This window comes from Columba livia, chromosome 2 (genome assembly GCF_036013475.1).
Source record: "Columba livia isolate bColLiv1 breed racing homer chromosome 2, bColLiv1.pat.W.v2, whole genome shotgun sequence".
NCBI classification, from domain to species: domain Eukaryota; kingdom Metazoa; phylum Chordata; class Aves; order Columbiformes; family Columbidae; genus Columba; species Columba livia.
Genome location: NC_088603.1, coordinates 87,198,552 through 87,221,238, shown reverse-complemented (window position 1 = coordinate 87,221,238; position 22,687 = coordinate 87,198,552). Strand labels below are relative to the sequence as shown.

The following is a 22,687-nucleotide window of genomic DNA, read 5'->3' as shown; positions in this document are numbered from 1 at the left end:
AAGAAACACACACTGGGACTTCGTACTACAAGAACATCCCACCGAATCTTCCACATTCCTCAGACAACTGCTGGTGCCCTCCACGCCGCTTCTCGTTTGCTCGTACCAGAAGAAGCCGCGGAGCAAACTTCACTTGCCGAAGTGTAACAAAACCCCACAAAAAACGTTTCGGAGCCAGAGACCGCAACACACCTTGTGCTCCTGGGCGAGAAAACCCTCCCGCGGGTGCGGGGGCTCCCGCTGCGCGGAGCGCCAGAGGGAACAGTTTGGGTTTCAGCCCCGTTAGAGATACGGCTGCCTGCCTGGATGGATTTTCTTTTCCCGAACAAACAGCGCGGTCTTCGGGCACAACGACCGCCCGCTTGAAAGGCTCGGTGGACTCTCGGGGGTGGAGCCGGGCAATGCCGGAGCCGGGCAATGCCCGAGCCGGGCTCCTGCCGCCGGCCACACTCCCCGTCACCGCTCCCCAGCAGCAGCGCCGCTCCGCCTCGCTCCCAGCTCCCCCTGCCGGCACCCTGCCGCTGCGGCGGCCGGGACCCCGGCCGGCCTCCTCGCCCCTCTGGACACTCCGGCAGAGCCGGGAGCGCAGCCCCGCGGAGCCCCCGGGACGCGGCCCTGGGGAGGGAGGAAGCAGCCAGGGACGCGCTATCCCCGTGCCACTCCAGGAGCCCCGCCGCCCTCAGCCCGATCACCGCGAGGTGGGGAGAGGGACCGAGAGGGGGTTACCTGGAGGCGCCGTAGGGCTGCACGGCGCAGGCGGGCGCCGCCGCCGCGCTGATGCCCCGCTCCCCGGCGCGGCGCTGCCGCCTCACGCCGCCATGGCCGCAGTCTCGCCCCGCGCAGCACCGCTGAGCCGCCCGCGCTCCGATCGCTCCCACCAAGTTTGCGGCGAGGCAGCCGCACGCCGCACCCCCCGCGCCCGCCGGACCCAGCGCCCCGCCGCGGGGGCGGAGCAGAGGCAGCCGGGGCGGCTGCGGCGGCCGCCCGTCAGTCCCCGGCGATGCGCGGGTCGCCGCGCAACCCGCAGCCGACTCTGCCCCGGGCTAGGGTGATCTCGCATTCCCTCTTCCCCCGCGCTCCCCCCTCCGGGCCAGCTGAGAAGTTGCAACTGGTTGAGATGTTTGTGATTGGGTTTTTGTTTGTTTTAATTTTATTGCTTTTATCTATTTTCCCTTTACTTACCACAGCCCAAAAAGCATGACCGGAGGCTTCTCCTCGCGATCGTTTCTGAGCCAGCGCCACTACAACTAAGCACAACAAATGCTGGCGAGCTGCGACAGCGAGAAGGGAGGAGGGACTGAGGCAGCGGGCGAGGGGTAGCTCGGCGGATGCCGGGGTTCGCAGGGGCTCCCGCGGGACGGGAGGGCGCGGCGCTCCTGAACAGTGTCCGAGGCTCCGCGTCTCCCCGTCGAGTGGGTCAGGGGAGGCGGCGCCAAAGCCGGGGCGCAGCAGGTAGAGGAGGCGATGGAGAGCCCGGCGCCAGAGGCTGCCCCGGAGCGGGAGGGACACGGGAGCGCCCGCTTGTACCGAGGCTGCGCGCCGCAGGCTCCCCGCTCCCGCCGCCGGCTCCTTGCACCCCCACACACACCGCCCGCCGGGAGCCGGCAAGCCAAAGCCAACGTCCCGCTCCCGGGCCTCCGCGGGACGGCACGCAGCCGCGCAGGCAACGGGAGCTGCGCATTGTCCCGTCCCGCTGCGCGGGTGCGTGTCCGGCCCCCGCGCTACTCTCCGCTGCGCGTCTCAGCGCAAGCGGGCGGGGGAGCGCTGCGCTGACATTTTTGCGACCACGTAAAAGCCTGCGGCGAGTCCCTCTCCGCCCCCTCCCCTCCCTCTACGGCACGGATCGACGTGTCAGCCCCGAAAGTTTATCTGTGGGCCCTGGGAGAGTTCCATGTAAAGGTCCCGTAGCGTGAGCGGAGCGGTGAGACGTGGCATTGCGGGGCGGGTGGCCGAGGAGCCCAAGTGTGTTTCCCCAGGTACGTACGTTTGCATTTCCGCGCTCACCGTATTTTTGACGCATGCTTTTGTGTTTAGTCAACCCATCTGTATTAGAACAGAAGGTTAGTTTTGTTCGTACATGTATTTAAATGAATTCCATCAAAGTTTGTTTGTTTGTTTGTTTTTTCTTTTATGGCAGCATTTGCACATTTCAACTACAAACCGCAGCAGAAACTGATTTGTGTTGTTTGCAACAAGACTTCCATTTAGAGCACTAAAAGCACTGAGAGTTTATTAAAACAAACAAAACCATGGAATTGATCCATGCTGAAGTAATCCTATAAAAATATACTTAATTAAAACAGCTAGAGTCAAAACTTATCTGCAAGCCAAAATGTTGCAAATCCAAATGGCCTGAAACACCCAGCTCAAGGAAGAATGTAACTTTGGCTACATTATAAAAAAAACAAAAAAACAAAAAAAAACAACAAACTTGTTCAAGGAGAAACATTAACAAAAGTTTGGAACTATCATTAAAAATGAAAGTCTGGAATCTAGAACATTCCTTCTCGTTGCTGAAGGCCAAACATTTTTTTCATTACAGTCATGTAACCCTGACAGTCAAGGATGTTTCCTTATTTATAACAGTACGGTTTTGTAAAACACCGATTTAATTTATGTAGGATCACTTTCCTGTGAAATTTCCTAATCTCCAGAAAATACTTGTGTAGAAAATAAGAGTGCAATTTACACCTCAAAGTTGCCATCAAAGTAACTGCAGATATAGGAGGATTCACATATATAGCCCCTTAACTTATCTGAAGTGTTTTTAAGATGTATCTGTGCACATCAGCAAGTCCCATGCTTTGTATTGCAGTAACTGTAGACTTTTCCTTTTTAAAGAGGAGATATACTTACTTTTCCAACTGCTGGGCAAAACAAAACCAAACCAAAAAAACATACATACTTTAACTGTGAAAAGTAAGCAATGTATATGCAAAGCTGACTTCAAAACACCAAAATTTTAGCAGCTAGAGTGATTTATGTTGTAGCCCCTAACAATTCCTCTGCAGTTTGGCTATAAAAGAATGGGCACATTACATACATACATACATACATACATACATACATAAATAAGGACTTTTTATAGCTTTCTACAATACTGGATTAATGATTTACAGATTTACAGTATCTCCTAAGGAGAACTCCACTGAGATCACACTTTCTCTTTATCATCCCCAGAAGTTTTTAGTCATGTACTTTATAACTACCAATCTGTCACAGAAGAACAGTAATCATGTCAATGATTAATTCTATTTTATTTTATTTTGAACAGTAATCATGTCAATGATTAATTCTATTTTATTTTATTTTGAGAAGCTAGTGGGCAAAGGTGTATTAAACCGGCCATGAGATTAACCATGTTTGAAATAAAACTACAAAATGTAACTTTATTTAATGTTATATGTTACTCTGCACTATGTCTAAATACAGAGTTAAATTGGATTAGTTGAGTGAGATAAGGAATTTTAGGTGAAGCAATAGCCAGATATACTCTTTCAAGTAGGGGCTGAGGGTTCTGGGGGTCTGTATAGGCACCTTGCACAGTGGTGTCTCAATCTCAGGCTAAGCTTCTATGTGTTACTATAACCAAAATAAATAAGGATATCCTAAAATAATCTAGGAGCATTACGCTGAGGATAGGGGAGAAAGAAGCAGGAGAAGCTCTGCAATGTGATTTAAAGCAGGAAAAAAGCCCTCAGAGTACCCAGTGACAGTTCTATCCAGCCATCCTTCCAGTAGGGATCTACTCCTCCTCTGCCCCATATTTTCCTGTTATTATGTTTCTCACTGTTACAAATTCTTGATCCCTACTTCCAACAAACTAGAGCCCAGCATGTTACAGGTTGGCAGCATGTGGAAGCATTAAGGTACTGCAATTGGAAGAGGAAAGCTGCACAGCACCTTCAGGCTTTCGGCCAGTTTGGTGGGAAGCCAGATTTCGGCTCCTCCCTGTGGTGGCAGGATATAAGGAGTGTTAGAAAGCAGGGAAGGGGGTAGATTTCCATCTGTTTAGGTAGGAAAGCCGTGGAGTAAGGGAAAGCCTGTCTTCACATTACCCATCAAAAGCACCTTGGATAGTATGTCTGTCTTTCATCATTTAGAAAAACAAAGTCAGGTACCATACTGGCAAAGTTTAATTTAGGTAAAAGAGAAAAAGAAAGGACAAAAAAAAAGGAGAGAGGTGTTAGCTTCAGTAAAACCAAGTCTAGAGCTATGTTTCCATCATAGGGAAAAGACCTCACTTGCTTTACAATGGCTGAGTTTAAAGGCTTTATTTTAATTGTATTTTGCTTTTTTTTCACTCAATTGAAAACATTATTTATTTTTGTTTAATTCATGAGACACATGCAGAGAAAAGCTTTAAAATCTCACATTTAATTGCCTGCTTTTGTTTTTTCAACCACATCATCTATTACTCAGGAGAAACTCTCCCTCTGACCAAAAACTTTCTAGAGTAGACCAGCCAGGAGCATGGTGCATGTGAACATGCTCCCTTTCCTTAACCAGTGTGAAAGAACTGAAGAGTTTGTGTAGTCTGGTATCTTGAATCCACCTTGCTTATGTGACCTTGTTGAGAGATCTGTTCATCAGGTCTACATTGCTGTTACTTCCTTTTTTTCCCATTGAGACTCAGGAATGAATTTGGTCTGCTGTACTTGAGTTGTATGAGTCCTGTGCATTCTCACCTGCATTGAGCAAAGTCATCTTCCAAGGCTGCATCATCACGAGTCTTCCATATTTGAGTGTCATCCTCAGATGGTTCTGGTAGGGGAGTATACCCTTAAAAAACAGGACATGCAAAGCTGTAGCTGTCTATGCCTACTAGTGCCTGCCCCAGTAGCAGCCACAAGACAAGTTCAGACTGAACAAAATTTTAATTGTCTTAGCAAAAGACACCATTGCAATACTTGCTTTAAATCACAGGGAAATAAATGTCAGAGTTACAAACTCCCTCCTGTTTTCTGTCAAATTATTGTCTCATGCTATGTGCTGTATTTAAAGGTTACGCTGACTAGTATCTGTAATATCTATGAATTAGGAACAGCAAAATGAGTTTCTAAATTACTTGGCTTTTGAGAGCTAGATGTTCTCCTGATGAGTTTCTATTTACCATTTATGATCTAAAGAGAGAATAAAGTAGTATCTCTCGTAGTATTTGTATGATTTAGGCTTTTTATAAACAAAATGTTTTACGAATGTTTCGGTGATATTTTCAACACAACTATATTATACACGTAAATGTGCACTTGCATTTATAAATGTATGAGCTGATTATTAGTGATTGCCTCTTTCTTTTCGTTACAGTCTCTGACAGATAAGGCAGTTAAAGAAGTTGTTATATGACAGCCTTAAATAAGGGCCGTCTAAATTCAAGTCCATAAAAGCAGTCAGATATTTGGTGAAAATGATGAATTTTGGGGTACTGATTCATGTGATCTGAAAAAGCCATCCATTTCCTGATTCACCTTCATATCTCCTCCACAAAATAAAGGAATATTTTACAATTAATACCTGCAGTCAAAAAATTTTTATGTGTGTGTTTTCCTGTCTTTCAGCCACTTCCCTGAATTGATACTTTCAAAGTGAAGAGGAAGATAGGAGTGAGAATGAAGAAAGCCTTGAAGAAATCCAGTCCAAAAGCTTGAGGAGTAGAAATAATAGGAAATGTTAATAATTCCAGTCTATTAAATAGGTCAGAATTTGGACTGAAATTATGAAAAGTTACAAATCTAAGACTAGTCCTGTTGTATTTGTATCTCTTTTCACAGATTTTTGAAGTAATACGTAATAAAAATATTGGCACATTTTTTCCCTCTACTATAGATGATAATGTATTCTGCTTCTTTACACAACTTCCTTATATAGACTAATTTAAGTTTAAATTTTTTGGTTTTTAGCCCCAAGACACCTCCTTAAAGCAAGCCAGGGTATGAATCAGCAATTCATTAGTTGCTTCTCTCTGTTTACAGGTCCATACTCACTATATTGGATTATTGTGTTACTACCTCACCAAGCCATACAAGTGGGAATTGGATAAAGAGTAGATATATATGACCTTATCATTGCCAAATGATCTGAAGCACTGGATGTAGAGCTTATCTGGACCTCAGGCTTTTGTGCTGGCCTTTTTGGGGCCATATGGGTAGAGACGATACTTGGCATAATTCCTGCCTTTGCAGAATTAGACCATCACAATTTTTGGAAGAAAAAATGCATGTAAATTGAATAGAAATTAACTGAAAAAGACTAAACAGAAAAGAGCTTTCCTACAAAGAGTCCCACTGACTGTCTTTAATGGGAGTTCATTTACCCCTTTATTTAAAAGGAGCGAGCTTATTTGTGTGACCAGTATATCACTCTCTGCCCTTTCACTAAGTACTTGTCAAGAGGGTTTATGTAGAAAGTAAGACAGTCAGGAGCTTAACAAGTTGCACGATGTATTATAATTGATTTTTCCAGCCATACATTCCCCATCAGATCAGATAATTTAGTAGTAGCAATGAAAGTTACAAGTCCAATTGAAGTGATATTTTCCTCACTTGCTCCTACACTGTGTTCACTTGCCTGTTAGGAAAAAACTAGCTGGTGTTAGTTACAGACAGCCTTTTTAGTCTGGAATTGTTAAAAACCAAAATGCCTAACAACTTGAAAGTAGCTATAAAAGTAGTACTAGGCAAAGACAGAAGAGAAAATAAATTAAGAATAATGAGTGTTTATCACTGAGAAATGAAAAACAAACCAACAAGACAACCTTCTGAATTTATTTACCTTGCTGATTTTACTTGGATACTAAAGCACCCCCTTTGCAGTCTGATATTCTGTCCCATTACTAGTCTGACTCAGACTAGAGCAATAGGAGTGTAAGGATGTACCTACACCATCCTAGACTTGAAAGGAAGCCCAGCGCACAGCCCTGCAAAGTTTTGTTGCATCTGGCTTGGCACTTGTGGATTGAGCAGCTCTGTTCTGCCTGTCTCTGTTCGAGGCCAAACATGTAAGTGTTAAATACACATGAGGGAGATTCCCCTACCACGTGTCATTTACAAGAGCAGATGCTGTGAATTAGGGGCAGTGCATATTGGTCTCACATCATGCTGTTGTTAATACCCCTGATTGTATCTGATCACTGTCCTAAATCTCTCCCATACGGTACACAAGTGTAATTTTTTTTTTAATGTTTTTCAAATGTCACCTACAAGCAGCACCAAAAATCCGTGCAAAATCTGTGTTGAGCTGAACTCTCTGCAGTTACACGTTTAGCCTTCATGCAGTGCTCTGTCCCAAAGAGAAGCTCAAAGCAAAGGATCCCACCGTTTTCCAAACTACTGTGAACTTTGCTGGTAAAGTATAGTGTATGTCTTTATTGCAGGCAGTCGATTTAAAAGTATACAGCTATTTTCTACTATAAGTTGTTTTTTTTCATTCAAATATGCATAAATCAGCCTGCATCATGACTTTGTCAGTTCAGGGTATAAGGAAGGTGACGTTCCTTGATGAGCAAATGTAGGAAGCAGTAGCATTACAGGAAAATGGAATTAATATGCACTTGGTGATCATAATTCTAGTACTATCTAACATTTGAGTGTTTGTCTTATTGCCCTTAGCATTCTGCGAATGTCAGATGTTTGGTATAAGTTCAGGCGTTAGGTTTGTATCCCTCTTATAGCTTTCCATAGCCTGAAACAGTTGTAATTTTTGAAAGTATTTTGATCAGAAGTATTGTATTAAAAATATTTTTAATTGGTTTTCTTTGTATTTTACTTAATAAAAACTGCTTACTTAAAATATTGCGGGTAAATTATTTCTAGGTTTGGCTGGGCACATGAAAACATGTAAGAGATTTTGCTGAAGAACAGAACACTTAGCCTGAGTCTGTTACAAGAAGCCAAAATTTGATTTTCCAAACCTGAAGGTTCAGAAAATAAGCCTCATTCTAAAATACTTAGCAGGAGAGGAGAGGTGTAAACATCCTATCGAAGAAGAAAAGCCACTTTTTTGTAGTTAGACCTAGTTACTGTGTAATAAGGCTTAGGTGTTCATAAAAGAGATCAGGTTAGGAAGAAAACAGAAAACAATGTTAACCTTGTAAGTCAGTCTGCCATCCTGCTCTAAATGTCACCAGAAGATACCAAAAGAAGACCGAGACTGTAATGTCCACATGCTTTGAAGCACCTCTTGTCTCTCAGCTGGACACCTCAATTCAGAGAAGAAGCTGAGAGTGTGAAGGGAGTAGAGTGTGCACTGATGGTGCTATGCGGACAAAATATGGCTGTTAACTGTTGGTTCTTTCATCTGCCATATGTTTACAAAGACTTTAAAGGTTAAAATTTTAAAAGTAATTGTAGCATGATAAAACTTAATGAAAAAAATTGAAAAAAAAAAATCAATTGGGTTTGGCAGCTGTGGACAGAGATTCTAAAAAGACAAGGGAAGGAAGAAATAAATACATAGGAGATACATGGCTAACGCTATCTTTTTAATTCTGATAATCAATCCCTTCTACTACCAAAAGGAGAGTATTAACAATAGGACTCAGTCAGCAAGTGGAAAAAACTTGAATTCTCTCAAGAAAAAAAGGAGAAAATAAATAACATTTTTACAACTGCAACCCAAGGCCTCAATGCCTGCCAACATTCTTGACTTTTCGCAAAAATAGGCTCTATGTTATGCCCCAAAGACACAGCAACTTGGATGACAAGATAGGAACTAATTCTAAAGTTAAGGACTTTCGAAGAAAAAGCTTCCCAAAGACATTCATTTTGAGCACTTCGTGAAAGTGGATAACTATCACAAAGGAAGAGACATGTTTGTTCCAAAGCATGTACGCATAGGAGATGAGCAAGCTGTCACTCAACACTGTAGATGATTCTTGTTGTAACATAATAAATCATTTGGCAAAAAAAAAACACCCTGACACATGTTAATTAGCATCAGGTTCTGTGAGAGTTTTACACAGTGATTTCTCCATGAGATGGAAACAAATGCAATGTCATAGCAGCTGCTCATGGAAACAAGCAGCTCTGTGAAAAGACCTATTGAAACCTGTTTTCCCAAGACTGTGTCTTATGTCTGAATGGTAAAACCCTCAGGTCCTCCTGCTTTCCATACATTGGGAAATGTGTGAACTGTGATCCTCCATCCATCATGTTCTTGCTGTTCTCCCCATGTCCTTTGGCCTCCTGCCCTCTCAACCTAATCGCCAAACCTGGTTGGTCATCTGGGCAGGTGACAAGTGTGATGACCAGGCTAGACCTCAATGCTGGATGCTGGCTGATTGACCAGTGGACTACTGCTGACCACTACCCTGTATGCTGCCTCTAAAAGGCTGGTGGAGGTGAAAAATGTGCTCTGTGGCACAGATGGGACTATTCTGTGATTTCAAATACTGTTAAGAGATTGACTGATAGCTTAATTATCATTCTAGACAACTAGGATAAAAACTGAAGCTTTTTAAAATCCTGACGTTGCATTTTCATAAAGCAATGTCTTTGTTGTGGTTTTGTGTGTGTGTGTGTGTTTTAATTAGATAGACAAGTTTTATCAAATTAGAGCAACAAAGCAAATATTTGCATTTATACCTGAAGTGTAATGAAAAAACAGTAAGTTAGTAGGTTCTATAACAATCTTTGCTCTTTGAATGTGCTGGTTTTGGCTGGAATAGAGATCTTTTTCTTCACAGTAGCTAATATGGGACTACATTTTGGATTTGTGCTGAAAACAGTGTTGATAACAAAGGGATGTTTTAGTTATAATTGAGCAGAGCTTACACAGAGTCAAGGCCTTTTCTGCCTCTCACACCATCTCACCAGCAAGTAGACTGGGGCTGCACAAGAAGGTGGGAGAGGACACAGCTGGGATAGCTGACCCCAACTGACCAAAGGGATATTCCATACCATATGATGTCATGTTCAGCATATAAAGCTGAGGGAAGAAAAAGGAAGGGGGGCATTCAGAGAGATGGCATTTTTCTTTTCATGTAACCATTACGAGTGATGGAGCCCGGCTTTCCAGAAGACAGCTGAAACACCCGTCTGTTGATGGGAAGTAGTGGAATGCATTCCTTTTTTGCTTTGCTTGTGTGCCTGGCTTTTGCTTTACTTATTAAACTGTCTTTATCTCAACCAACGAGTATTCTCACTTTTACTCTTCTGATTCTCTCCCTCATCCCACTGGTAGGGGAGTGAGCAAGCGGCTGTGTGAGGCTTAGTTGCTGGTTGAGGTTAAACTATGGCATTAATTCATCTGATTTTCCTTCTTCTGATTTTCGAAGCACTATTGTAGAAGGAGGGGCAAGAAAGCTTAGATATTTGTATAGGATAGCCAAATTTATATATCCTTATTTTTAAAAAAGACCTAAGTAAGTCATCTCACCTGGAGGAACTAAGCACAGAGCAGCTCCAAAAAACATGTCAGATGGTAAATTTTGTTACCTTTTTACTGGTTCAGGGAGTTCAGTGTATGTTAAGGAAGTTATTCCCTAACAGTGAAGGAACTCAGGTTCGATCTAGATGTATTAACCATTAGTTTTCTGAACTATTCACATTGTTAGTCTTTTTCTTTTAGAGAGGGAACTGGAGAGATGTGTTATTGTTTCAGGCAAAAAAAAGCATATGAACTGCAAAAGTCCTTCATGGTCATAAATGCTTTCATTTTGCTGCTGTGACCAAAAACAAAAACAATGTGAACGCATAGAATATTGATGTTTGTATAATTTTATTTTACAACAGCTGAGGAAATTACAAGATTAATGTAACTTCCAAACATTTTTACTCAATGTCTGATGGTTGATATTCCCAAGGTCAGCAGGCATGGAGCTGCCATCATGAATGTCTGGATTCAGATTGTCAGAAAAAGCCTCTTGCTTGGCGGAGTCAACAGGATCTTTCTTCCTCACTAGATGCAGTAAGAGCATCTGTAAACATTTTGAAGTTCTGGTCAACAGTAAATCCTTGGCAAAGTTTTTTTTTTTAACTTTGCTGGGAGCAAGAATGAGTTATATCATTTGTAGGTTGCTACAGCCAAAAGCCTTTTAAGGAAAGGAAGTGCCTAGATTTCTTGTACACCAATGGGATTTGCAATTAGAGAAAAACTAATAGATATGGTAAATAAATAAATCTCTAACTTCCTTTTGTATTTAGTTACATTTTGCAGTACACTGCGCTTCCTTAAAGTGACACAGCGTGAAAAGGTACCTGTTAAGACTCAATCACATTCTGCTTGGAACTCTTTATGAAGAAATGCACTTAACAAAACTAAAATGTATATTCTGTATAGTGAATGTGACTGAAGAAATCAGCAAGGGAAGACTTAGAGAGTGGCAAATACTCTTTGGATTTGTTAGTTGAGATCATGAAAGAAAACCAGAAAAGTGTCTTCTGATTTTAGATTATAGATTACCTTTCAGTTCTCAAATTTACATGACTCATCCAAAAATACAGATCACTAACATGTATCTTATATTTGATAACTGTGCAGCATCAAGAGTGCAATTTTTTTAATCTATATAAGAGCACAACTATACTGGCTACTGCTGACACTACATTGTCATCCATAAATATATCTTAGGAAACCACAGAAGAGTTTATCTCTCTATGTGTATTTGTTCAGTCATTGGCACAACAGGACTCTGGTCTGGCTTGGATTGACCCATGGGTGTTACTCTCAAATTAAAAAGAAAAATATCAGTCCTTTTTCACAGAAAGTTACACACTGTGATTTTCTGGGGTGGCTGTTACAGATTGGCTCTTCAAATCTGATGGGGAAAAAGCCATAGCTGTTCAGATATTATGGTCATATGGAGATCGGAACCCCACAACACTGCCATGACCTAGGAATAGATTGTCTAACTATATCTAATTAAAATATCTTTAAGGGTACATTTGGTTTCTCAGAAATTAATTACCTCACAAACACGTTTCTTTTCTCGGTATTTATTTTCTCCTTTTTCATCAACTTCCTTCCCTATAACTGAAATTATAGTGCTGAAGGAATGAAAAAATCCTACTGATTTCTTTTTTTTTTCTTTTCTGGTAAGATATTATAAATGAAAACACATTTCACTAAAGCCTGTGGAAAATGTAATTTGTTATGTCACAACAATCACTCAGCATGTGTACAGCTGGGTTCAATGATACCAGACCCTGCTTGTTATAAAACCAATAGCAATGGCCTCAAGGAAGGAAGGATAAATGAAGAAAGGCTGATTTCTTGTGGGCTTAAACTAGTTTGGGCCATCAGGAGCTAAAAGGGAATGTTTTGACTCGCCAGTGAATTACTGTTCCAAAGCCAAGGCAGGGGCGTGAAGACCGAATTAACATCTCATGTCTCATTTCAGAAACATTATTTGTCTTTTACAGAAGTCTTTTTGATTATTTCAGAATAGAGAAAAGGAAAAATATTGTTCTATGTAAGTATATATCACATAAAGCACTTTCTAAAAAGAATAATGAGAACATAACAAGAAATAAATATCAGATTTTCAACAGAGCTTGCCATAGGCCAACTTCAATTCCACCCACTTAAAAGGAAAGAGTACACACCATCAATGCCCCACTTGTTTGTGTTAGTCCATTTTAAAGTGACCTTATTAGAATAGCTCTATCTTGAAAAAAAACAAAAGCCTTGCACCAGTGTCTGGATCCAAGCAGAAAAACTTTCATCCTTCCAAATGTTTGTTACTCCTGGCATAATGCTGAAAGTGTAGTGGAAGCGTAGCAGCTCCAGTGCGAACAAAGCTGACTCCCCAGGACCCCACTGAGGTGTCAGCTACTGATGCTGGACCAGGAGCTTGGGCAGTGTCGCTGCTCTGGAATCACTTTTGTGAGCTGTTCTCTGAGTACTGGGTGAACAAGTGTACAACAGGATGCAAGTTCTTCTGCAAATAGTAATAACAGAGGACAATATTAAAAAAAGAATCGTAACTTTCTACAAATCTCACCCTACGGCATCTCTTGATCCTGTCTGATAGCTGGAAAATCGCAGACGCTAGGCTAAGCTCAGCACAGCTCCACAGTAGAAAGTCAAGAACAAAGAAGAAAAGCTGGAAATGCTTTTCACAAAGTATATTCAGTAGTGTGACTGCTTACTTCTGTTTTGTGTCTAGGGTTGGAGGATTTCTTGGTATGAAGAAAAAAGAAATGAAAGAAGCACAGATTAAAAGCCAGCAGATGAGGAAAATCAGTAAGGTACAAAAAAAGTGAAGGGTAAGGAAAAGGCAAAAATATGTCATAGTTCACTGTGTTAGCCAAAGAATGAAATGCTTTCTCAGTACTGTGCCTGAAAACCGCCCATCCCATCCCATCCCATCCCATCCCATCCCATCCCATCCCATCCCATCCCATCCCATCCCAAACAATATTTAGATAGCCCCTCCACTCAGAGCACTCAGATTCTTTAGTGTAAGAGCTGGAATTAGGACAATGGTCCATCTAGCCCAAGTATCCTGTCTCTGATGGTCACCTGTATCAAATGCTTCAGAAAGAGCTTAGCAAGGCAAACATACAGCTGACCATCAGTGATTTATGAATTACAGGTATCCAGTAATACAGGATTTTAGTACATTTATGCCATCCTTCATAGACCTCTGTTTCCATAATTTATTCCATAACTGACTTCATGTATCCACAGTACCCTAAAGGTGAGGAATGCCACAGCTATGTTTTAAAAGACACACTTCTTTTTGTTTTGAACATCTTCCCACTTGGTTGCCATTGTCATTGTATCATAAGACACAGTGACTAATCGTTCCCTATTTGTCTTCTTCAGATCTCATACAGTTCTTTGAATCTCAATTTTCTGCCTTCTCAGTCTCTTTCAGGTGGAGGGACCTTGCTTAATTTATATAGTTCACATGGAGAAGTGACTTCATAGGGCTGGTCACCTTGCCACCACTTTATATACTCTTACCTCTTCTCCTGTATTCTTTTCAAGACAGGAGGAATCAGAAATGCAGGCAGCATTGTAGGCTTAGGCATGCTGTGGATTAATACGGCATTAAACCTCATACAGAAGCAAAAGGAGGTTCTCTGGGTTGCTCTCTATCCTTTTATATGAATTCCTAATATTCAGTTCTGTCTTTGACAACCATTGAGAGCTGAGGTGATGTTTTCATTAAAGTAGCTATTGTAACTCCTATATCTTGTTTCTGAATGACAACTGCAAGTTCAGAATCCATTACTGCTCATGCAAAATTAGGGTTGTTTTCTTTTGTGTGCATCCCATTACACTTGCATATGTGTAATTTCAGCTCCCCTCTTATCATCCACTCACGCTACGTTCTGAGGTCTTTCAGCAGAATTTGTAGTTGCTCTTCATCTTTGCTACCCAAAATAACTCAGTATTATCAGCATGTGCTCAAATGCCTCTTGCAGTACGTGAAGAATAGCAGATGAATTTTAATCAGATTGTATTAAACAGAAATGCTAAAATTTGTATTAGAAGCACTTAAGCAAAATGCAACAGAATGCTATACCTACAAATGCAGAGAGCATTCCACCCCGATCTCTGACAGAGTTGGAGAAAACAAACAAACAAACCAACCCACAAAAATTGTCAGGATTACCACCTTTACATAGAGGATTTGACTTCCAAACAATTTTCTACAGATTGGATTATTCCTCCATTAACAGCATCAGATTCTAAGAGATCATTACCAATTTAGTTCAAAACGATCATTTTGAACCGTAACTTTAAGATTTGATGATGAATACTGACAAGAATTTTTTAAAGTTTGATGTTGTGACTAAAAAATACAAGCCAAAATCACATTTGGCATTCAAGTGTTTTAAACAATGGTCAGATAGTGAGTCTGGTTATTTCTAGAGCTCTGCTGTGGTTACTTAGGAACTGGAAGTACAATGGCAGAACTGTACCAATGAAAACCATTAAGTGTGAATGCGCAGCACCAGACTAGCTCACAGCTTGCATCCATGTAACTTGTTTCAGCATCTAGTTACAGCTATAACTGGCCACAGTTTAAAACATGATTTAATGCTTTTGGTCACTATGTGCTAAAAAGACTAAAAATTCAGACACACAAATCTAGATAATACGTTGGCCAGCACTTCCACATACTTTTTATTCCTCATTTTAACTAAGGAAATAATATTATTAAGTTAATTTATATAAGAATACAATTTCCAAAGACCCCCTCAGTACTATCTGAGATAAAGAAGGAAAACTAACAAGAGGGGTTATGGTGATAAAAAAGATGGATGAAGAAATAACCCTTTTTGCGGGAAAGCTTAGATTCTTCATGTAATATGTCTCTCTGCTGCCTTCTGATAACATAGAAAAAATTTGGAAGAACTCTTTACAATCAAAAAGACAAATACAAAAAGTTGTAAAAATGAGAAGAAAACAGAATATTTTTGAAAACAAACAGAACCTAGGATTAATATCCTTTCAAGGCACCTGATTCTGTTGTGATAATACCTATTTGCAGGGATTCAATTAATGCTGAGTATGAAAACATGGCTGGGTCATTGATCCCAGTATTATACATACAGTGGATGTGTAGCTGTCTGCATCTCCTTCCTATTTATTCAGAGATTCAAGAAAAAAGCTGAACAGGTAGCTACTTGGGAGACAAGAGAGGGAATACTATACTCAAAGACCAAGTAGTCATAGGAGAGGGTTGGGCTTTTAAGACAAGTTATATCCTTATATCAGTTTCATTCAGTGTGGTTTCCAGAAGAGTTTTGGTTGACCAAGGTTAGTCTTCACACTGTAAAGGCACCACCAATTTACACATTACTGTTAATTTAAAAGTCTATTAACACTGCTATTTTAGACTACAGAGGTTTTTCTGTATAAATATCACTACCACAGAAAATACCAAAGCCTATCTGAGTCATGGTTCTTTAATACTCCAGGAATTTCTATTGCCTGTCTTTGAAATATGTCATTACAACTTTGTAGCCTATCCATCAAGTAGCCTATCAATTTTAATACAACGAGGCATTGACTAAATTAAGCAATTCTGTTTAAGAGGAAGGCATCAAATTTTTGTATGTAAAGATTACATCTAACAGGCAAGAGGCAAAATGCCACGTATGTGCAGCTGAGGATTTATGGTGAATCGAACTGGTATCTTAATAATCTAGTAAAAATACAATGAAAAGTTATTATTAGTCTAGTTATACTAATATTTACAGCACAAAATATACAGAAAAATCTCATTAGTAATAATACTTAATAAAACACTGCTATTCAAGAAAGCTTAATAAAAGCTATCCCTTTCCTCTGGTGTCATAGTCACCCTTCTCATTTCCCTCTAGCTCCTCACTTTGATGGCACCAGGCTTCCTTGGGCAAGAAAGGGCATCCCAGCCCGTTGTTAGCATCCCAAGTTTTTCATCAGGGTTAGATCAGTGCTGTTAAGTGGCACTACCTTCCCTGGGGTGCCCATAGAGCTGTTTGTTTAAGTGTTCTTGTCACAACCTTCCTGCTTCTCCCTGCTCCCCAGGCAATGTCTGGGATTTGCAGGCTGCCCTCCCCAGCCCTGTTACCCCAGAGGGGCTGTTTGTCCCACAGTGGTTGTGTAGGGGTGCCAGCCCCCTGCCCTGGGCGCTCCCAGAGAGGAACCAGTGCAGGGAGGGCACAGACACGTGGCCACCAGGCAATTGCTGCCACGGGTAAAATGAGCTCCCGCTGAGGCAGAGTCAGACACGTCCTGAGATCCTGAGCTGCCAAATGTCCACCAAACCTCTGGCCTTGTGCTAGTGATGGCAAAACCTGTATCTACTGGGCTATGTGTTAACGACCGCAGTGGTTCATATGTATGGCCTGGCCTTTCAAATCATATTAGATGTGAAAAAGTGTTTAATATCAGTGAAACCAATGTATATAATAGGGGATGCATATGAACATTTTAAAGGGTGGAGAATATATTAGGTATCCAAATTTTGAGATTTTTCATGGATCTTCAAGTTTGCATAAACTTGGAAAAGACTGCAAGAATTCATTAGAACCATCTTTTCAATCCTTGGCAAAGTCAGCTGTACCTAGTCTTGTTACCTGCTTTTCTTGGCAGAGGTGTATCTGTCCCTAAAAAAACCCAGTGGAGAGGGCACCACAGCCTTCATGCATTGCTACCCATATTATTGCAGATTTTTTGTGTTCCTTTACTTAAACAGCCCTTGTAACAACATAAACTAACAACTTATTTTCCTGATTGCAATGGAGAGCAGTTAATTTTCTCCATTTTTCACCTATCTGTAATCCTTATGTAGACAGTAATCATACTTTTTTTTTCTTTTTTGATGAAAAATAATCCTAATTCCTTCATCATTTCCTCATAGGTCACATTTTCCACACTTCCGATAGTTCTTGTTGTGACAACCTTGAAGCACTTCCACCCCCATCCTTAGCAGAACAAAGGACCTTGTTATGCCTTAAACGTCTGGTTTTTGTTACTTTGGGAGGATAAGATAGATGGTTGTGTAGGCAGGCATCTCCTTTATCTTTCCCGAGGTGTTGCGCTTGGTAGAAGAGATAGATGGTTATGGTGTCAGGCACCTTGTCAATTGATGTGAAGGCCTCATGGCCTAATTGGAATGAGATGAACAATCTGTCAAACAACTAATTATCAGAAGAAACCACAAACCAACAGCTACCCCTGACAGGCAAGTCAACCCACCTCTGGTTAGTACTGTGAACTTTCCCCTTGTTTGAAGACCCCAGACCCATTTCCAGAAGGGTCTTCCTAATTAGCATGAAGAGCGAGCAGAGGGAGGAGACAAACTGCCCACATGCAAATGAACTGGGTTATAAAATGACCCCGTGCGTGGCATCAGGTGTTCTGTGTGTATGCTGCGCAGCGTGACCAAAGTCTTCAATGTGTCCACCCTCCCTTCCTCTCTCTCTCATATCTTAGTTTATATCTTACTCTTTTTCTCTCTCTCATATCTTAGTTTTCTTCTCTCTCTTTTCGTTTTTCTTGAACATATAAACCTAACATCATTTTAAGTTCTGCTGTTAAAGTCTTGTTAAGTTTTGTATTATAGTCACTAGTTGTTGGCAATCCACCATTTGCAGAAAGATCTTTGCTTCATTGTATTGATAAGTTTTGTGATATTATAACATACTTTTGCCAAGTCACTAATCGCTGTACTTTGTATCCCATCACGTGCTTCTAGTAAACTTGTAGTTGAATTGGACCCCTGGTGTGATTGTCTGTCACTAATTTCACATAACCATGCAGAAATACCCAGAGTTAACTCACACCTGATCTCATCTATTGAGTCAGGGCGCGTATTGCATTCAGAGTTAACTCATCCCTCATACCATCTGTTGGGACAGGACACTTGTTCCTCTCTTCCCGATTCCCTCTTGGTTTCATCTTACCTACACACCCCATTATCATTTTTATCTGAAGGATCTAATATACTGCTTAATTCCAGACCTTTATCCCCTTACAGAAAATGTTACCTTTATTGTGTAAAACCAAGGCATGCCTTGCTGACATGCCCTCGGGAGTGTCTGGCTGCCATCTCATGTTCATTATAGCTAAAACAGAGCTCTTGGTCTCAGCTTTCTCCAGCCTCTTCTCCAGATTCTCAAAGGACTCTTCCTGTCCTGCCAGTTTCAAACACCCTTAAGCTGGATGCCAGGTTTAATTTAGACTTTTTACTATGCCCAGAGAACCATCTCTAAACTTGGCATTTTTTGTCCACTCATGCTGTTAAAATTCTCATTAAGGTCACAGTTACTTTACAGCTCACTTACTGTAACAACTTGGCCCTGACAAAAGCATTTTTGTCCCAGGCGTATCTATTTATACAAGACTGTTTTCAAAACCCACCAGTTTGATCGGCTCGTGCAGCTCTTTGCATTTTTGACAGTTCCCCTCACAATAAACAAAAAAATCATTTTTGAAGACATTGACAGTTATTCCCATTCTATGAATCATTTTTCATTTATTATCCAGGGATGAGGTTCAAACTTTAATTAGCCCACATATTGCCCATCTGCTTATTTGTTCAAAAATGCTGCTCCTCGAGCTTGCATGGAACACCCCACAGGCATGTGCAACTTCAGGCTTTTCTCTCCCATTCCCACTTCATGCTCACCTCTTCATTGTACTGCCTAAATATCTGCCCCCCGCCCCCACCAAATAACTTATAATGAGTAATCTGCCAGTGTGTGAAAGACCAGACCATTTGATTGGCATTATCCCATAATCTCCTTGTATACGCTGGTTTGTCTTCAGATTTTATCCTTTGTTACAGATGGACAATATCCTCTGTTATGTGTGATGAGTGCCTTATCTGTGCTTTGGGGTCCTAAGAACAATAATGATTATAAAATTAGTAGTTATATTATATCATATGGAAGCTGAACTGATCCTACCCAGCAAATAAATTCCTCATCCAGAGTCTTGCACAAGCATTGTAGTTTAGAAAGTTTAGAAAAGCTCTAATGTTTGCCAGTGTTGCAACACATTTGTTCTCATTAGAGTTCCAGAGGCAGTAGTCCTATTTAAGCTAGTATAATTATACATAAATGATGTTGGAAGGCTTCAGAAAATATGTCAGAAGGACAGAACCAGATGTTTCCTGGACTACTATGCTCAGTTGGTTTTACACCATCACTTTGCAAATAAAAGTGAAGTCCTTTTAATGAAGTCAGTTCCTCTCTTTTTCTTGGAAAGCCCACCTCTTTTCTCATATTGTACAGAGACTGGTACTTCAGTTACCAATTAAGTTTTTGGTCACTCAGGCCTTCTAGGCAATTCTGCTAGTCTGACCTTGTATATATTCTATTCTAAAAATGCCAGGCTTTGTTTGTATTGAATTCTACATATTTCCTTAATCTTTGAATTTAGGTTTAATATTTTAACTCATTTGTGGTTTCAATCCTGCCTTCAAAGCCTAAGAGCCTAAGCCTACTTGGCAAGCCTTTATTCCAGCTTTTACCTGCATGCCATGTCTTCTACAAGAAATGACTAAACAAGTTATGCTATTGAATAGGAGCCTACTCACATTTGCACAGTTTTTTTACCTCATTAATCCCTGTTCTACATGCTCTCCATAAATTTTCTTTTGCAGAAACTGCAGCAGACTGGATTTAGTATGCATGTACTGCAGGTGCAGGCTTTTGTTTAAAATGCATTCTGCCACTGTATCTTGCCATGAAATCCAGTTTTTCTGTGCACAGCTTCACATAACTTTCATTACCTGTGTTTTTTTAATTATTCCTCAGACTGTAATACTTACATCTACACACATACAGATCTCTTTGTGATTGCTCATATAGTGACATAACCCTGAACCCATCTCTCCAAGGCTAGGATTTCCCAGAAGCAAACACTTATCCTTTACTGATAGAAGTACATTAGGTATTCTCCATTTCAAAGATGAACACTAGTAATTAGGAAAAAATACAGTAAAAATAAGTTGTTGAGGAGTTAGAAAGCATAGGGTCTTCAGCAAGTATCACTTAAGCCCATACACGTCTGGAAACTCTACTGCTAGAACATTAAGGAAGAATCTACTCATAAGGAGAGAGGTACAAGCCCCACTTACTACACACACTAGGACTGTTTCTTCTTGATAGACATTTCCTGATTAAGTGGTCAGTGTCATGGTCTGACTTGCACTGCACTATTTAGGCTTTCTCAAGCAGTGAAGGCTCAAGGTTATATCTATTTAATCTCAAGTTACACAGAAAATATTCCTCTCTTTTTTTTTTTTTTATGGAGACTGAGATGAATTGCAAGAAATCCATTACGTACAACTGCCTCAGACAAGTAGAAGCTATTAGGATCAACATAGTTGGATTCCTTCTGCTTTTTCTTATAGTCTGGGTAGGGGATTAGAAGAAACTCATGCATGAGACCTCATTCTTGATATTTGCAAGCATTGTGAGATCAGACTCTTTCTTCAGAAACAAAGAGCAAGAAAAAAAATATTTTTGATAGTAAATACGTCTTTAACTGGACTTATTTGCTGTTGAAATATTAGTCCAAGGATAGACCATGAAAGAGAGTATTTGAGACTGATGAAGAGATTATCTAATGAAAAAAAAACAACCAAACAAAACCAAACAGACAAACAAAAAAAACCCTATAAATAGTTGCCAGCCATTGGTCGGGAAAATAATGAATGGGATCTACCATACTTGTTTACATAATGAGTCAGAGACGTATTTTCTGGAAATATCTCATCATGGAAATCTTTAAAGAAAGAAGGAATGTCTTCCAGGTTACCTTGTTTTCTTTGCCTTCCACATTGTTGACGCATCATCTCCATCTGGGTTCATATAGCAAGGATCATCCTATGGTCCCAGTGAGCAGCCCTTTATATAAGCCAGCAAGGGAAGGTTTGTGAGAAAAATTAATCTTTATGAACATCCTCAGTTTAAGCCGAGATAGGAGACATACGTAGCTGTTTGGCATTCCACAGCTTGATATACCAGCCTCTGCCAGCTCTGCAATGGAGGAAGGGTGACATCTGGCTTCAGGCATTGCATAAGTGCAAGCTGACATGTGGCATAACAGTCTGAAACAGTCTGAAATCTGTAGCTGACAGATTTATCTTAAGGTTACAAATGACCGTCCAGATGGACTGGAAATCTCTCCTCTGGAAGGTATGAAATCGCTATTTGCAGTCCATTTGAGCTCCAGGGAGTGACAATTTGCTTCAGTTTCTCATTCGGTTCAGCTGCTCGTAACAAAGCTGAAGTTCAAGGACTATAGTGTTGTCCTGAAAGGTTTGGCTTTGAGTAAGTAATTGAACAAACACAACTAAATTAACTCCATAGCACAACTAGTTGATAAACACTCTCTGTAAACAACCTTAGCACTGGGGAAAGTCTGAATATTACTTTGCTGTGAATCACACATATTTTATGGGAAAGAAAGAACTCACAGTGTGGAAGGCTGCATCTTGAAGGAAGCTAAAAAGCATCCTTAAGATTTAAAAAAAGAGAAAGGCATGTTACCGTCTCGAGTCTGAGGCAGTCCAGTTTTCTCAAGTCAAAGACAGAAAAAATAATTTTATTTTTATTGCGAATAAACAAATTGTTAGTAGTAGACACTTTTGCTTCTGCACCTTAATGAACTCAACAGCTAGTGTACTTGGATAGTACTGAAGAGGAGATAATTTGCACCAACAACAAATTAACTACAATCATTTTTAGAATACTGATTGTAGTTTAGGATGATGATATAGAGCCTATTTCAGTGTTGCCACTGCTACGGATGAGGATAAAGAAATTATATTAAATGTGGGGACTAGACTACCCTTAAAAGCTGAGCTGGCTGAGGAAGAAGCTACACTGGTGTTCCTACCAAAATGGTATTTCAAGCTCCGTTCTCAACAAGGTGATATGCATAAATGGGATCTTTTCTTTCTTTTTTTAAAAATAAATAAATAAATAAATAAATAAATAAATAAATTTTATTTTTATTTATTTTTTTTAATTTTTTTTTTTTACCCCTCTATACTTCTATACTTCCTCCATCTTAGTGCAGGAAGTTCAGCACTAAGAACCAACCTGGTCCAGTGCCTTGCTACTTTCTGCCTTGAGAACTACATCAATGCTGACAGTAAGAGACAGATCATAGAAGTCAGAGTTAGAAAATCCTGAAGTGTATTTCCTTCTTCTGGGAGGGGATGACTGACAGGTGGAGTGACTGAGTGTCTTTTTCTAAAACAATGCAGAAAAAAGCTCTGCCCCTCTGG

The 22,687-nt window shown here is 40.6% G+C and overlaps 2 protein-coding genes and 1 non-coding gene across 19 annotated transcripts in view; 2 read left to right on the top strand and 1 right to left on the bottom strand.

Annotated features, from left to right (window-relative positions):
• The window catches only part of SEMA5A (semaphorin 5A), a 348,961-nt gene extending 327,560 nt beyond the window's left edge, over positions 1-21,401 (bottom strand). For 6 of the 16 annotated variants that reach the window (XM_065052690.1, XM_065052691.1, XM_065052680.1 and 3 more), the window contains exon 1: positions 727-1,065. The gene's annotated coding sequence lies outside the window, so the exon portion shown is untranslated. Of the gene's footprint in view, positions 1-726; positions 1,066-1,182; positions 1,352-21,210 lie in introns of those variants that run through there. The other 10 variants (XM_065052695.1, XM_065052703.1, XM_065052685.1 and 7 more) reach the window with 4 other exon arrangements.
• On the top strand, positions 1,329-7,788 carry LOC110356183 (cuticle collagen 7-like). 2 transcript variants are annotated; one of them, XM_065052705.1, is made up of 3 exons: positions 1,329-1,976; positions 5,559-5,695; positions 5,973-7,788. In XM_065052705.1, exon 1 carries the CDS (start codon positions 1,329-1,331, stop codon positions 1,911-1,913), a length of 585 nt encoding a protein of 194 aa, XP_064908777.1. In that variant the 3' UTR covers positions 1,914-1,976; positions 5,559-5,695; positions 5,973-7,788. The 2 variants fall into 2 exon arrangements, with proteins under 2 accessions (XP_064908777.1, XP_064908776.1); XM_065052704.1 differs by having other exon boundaries at positions 5,559-7,788.
• LOC135578917 (small nucleolar RNA SNORD123) lies at positions 5,401-5,469 on the top strand. Its single transcript, XR_010471025.1, has one exon. It is a non-coding gene; the product is annotated as a small nucleolar RNA SNORD123 (small nucleolar RNA).
• Positions 21,402-22,687: the final 1,286 nt, after the last annotated feature.

What these genes read in the sequence shown, in the direction of transcription:
- LOC110356183 (XM_065052705.1), top strand. Translation starts at nt 1,329, where the DNA reads ATGCCGGGGTTCGCAGGGGCTCCCGCGGGACGGGAGGGCGCGGCGCTC.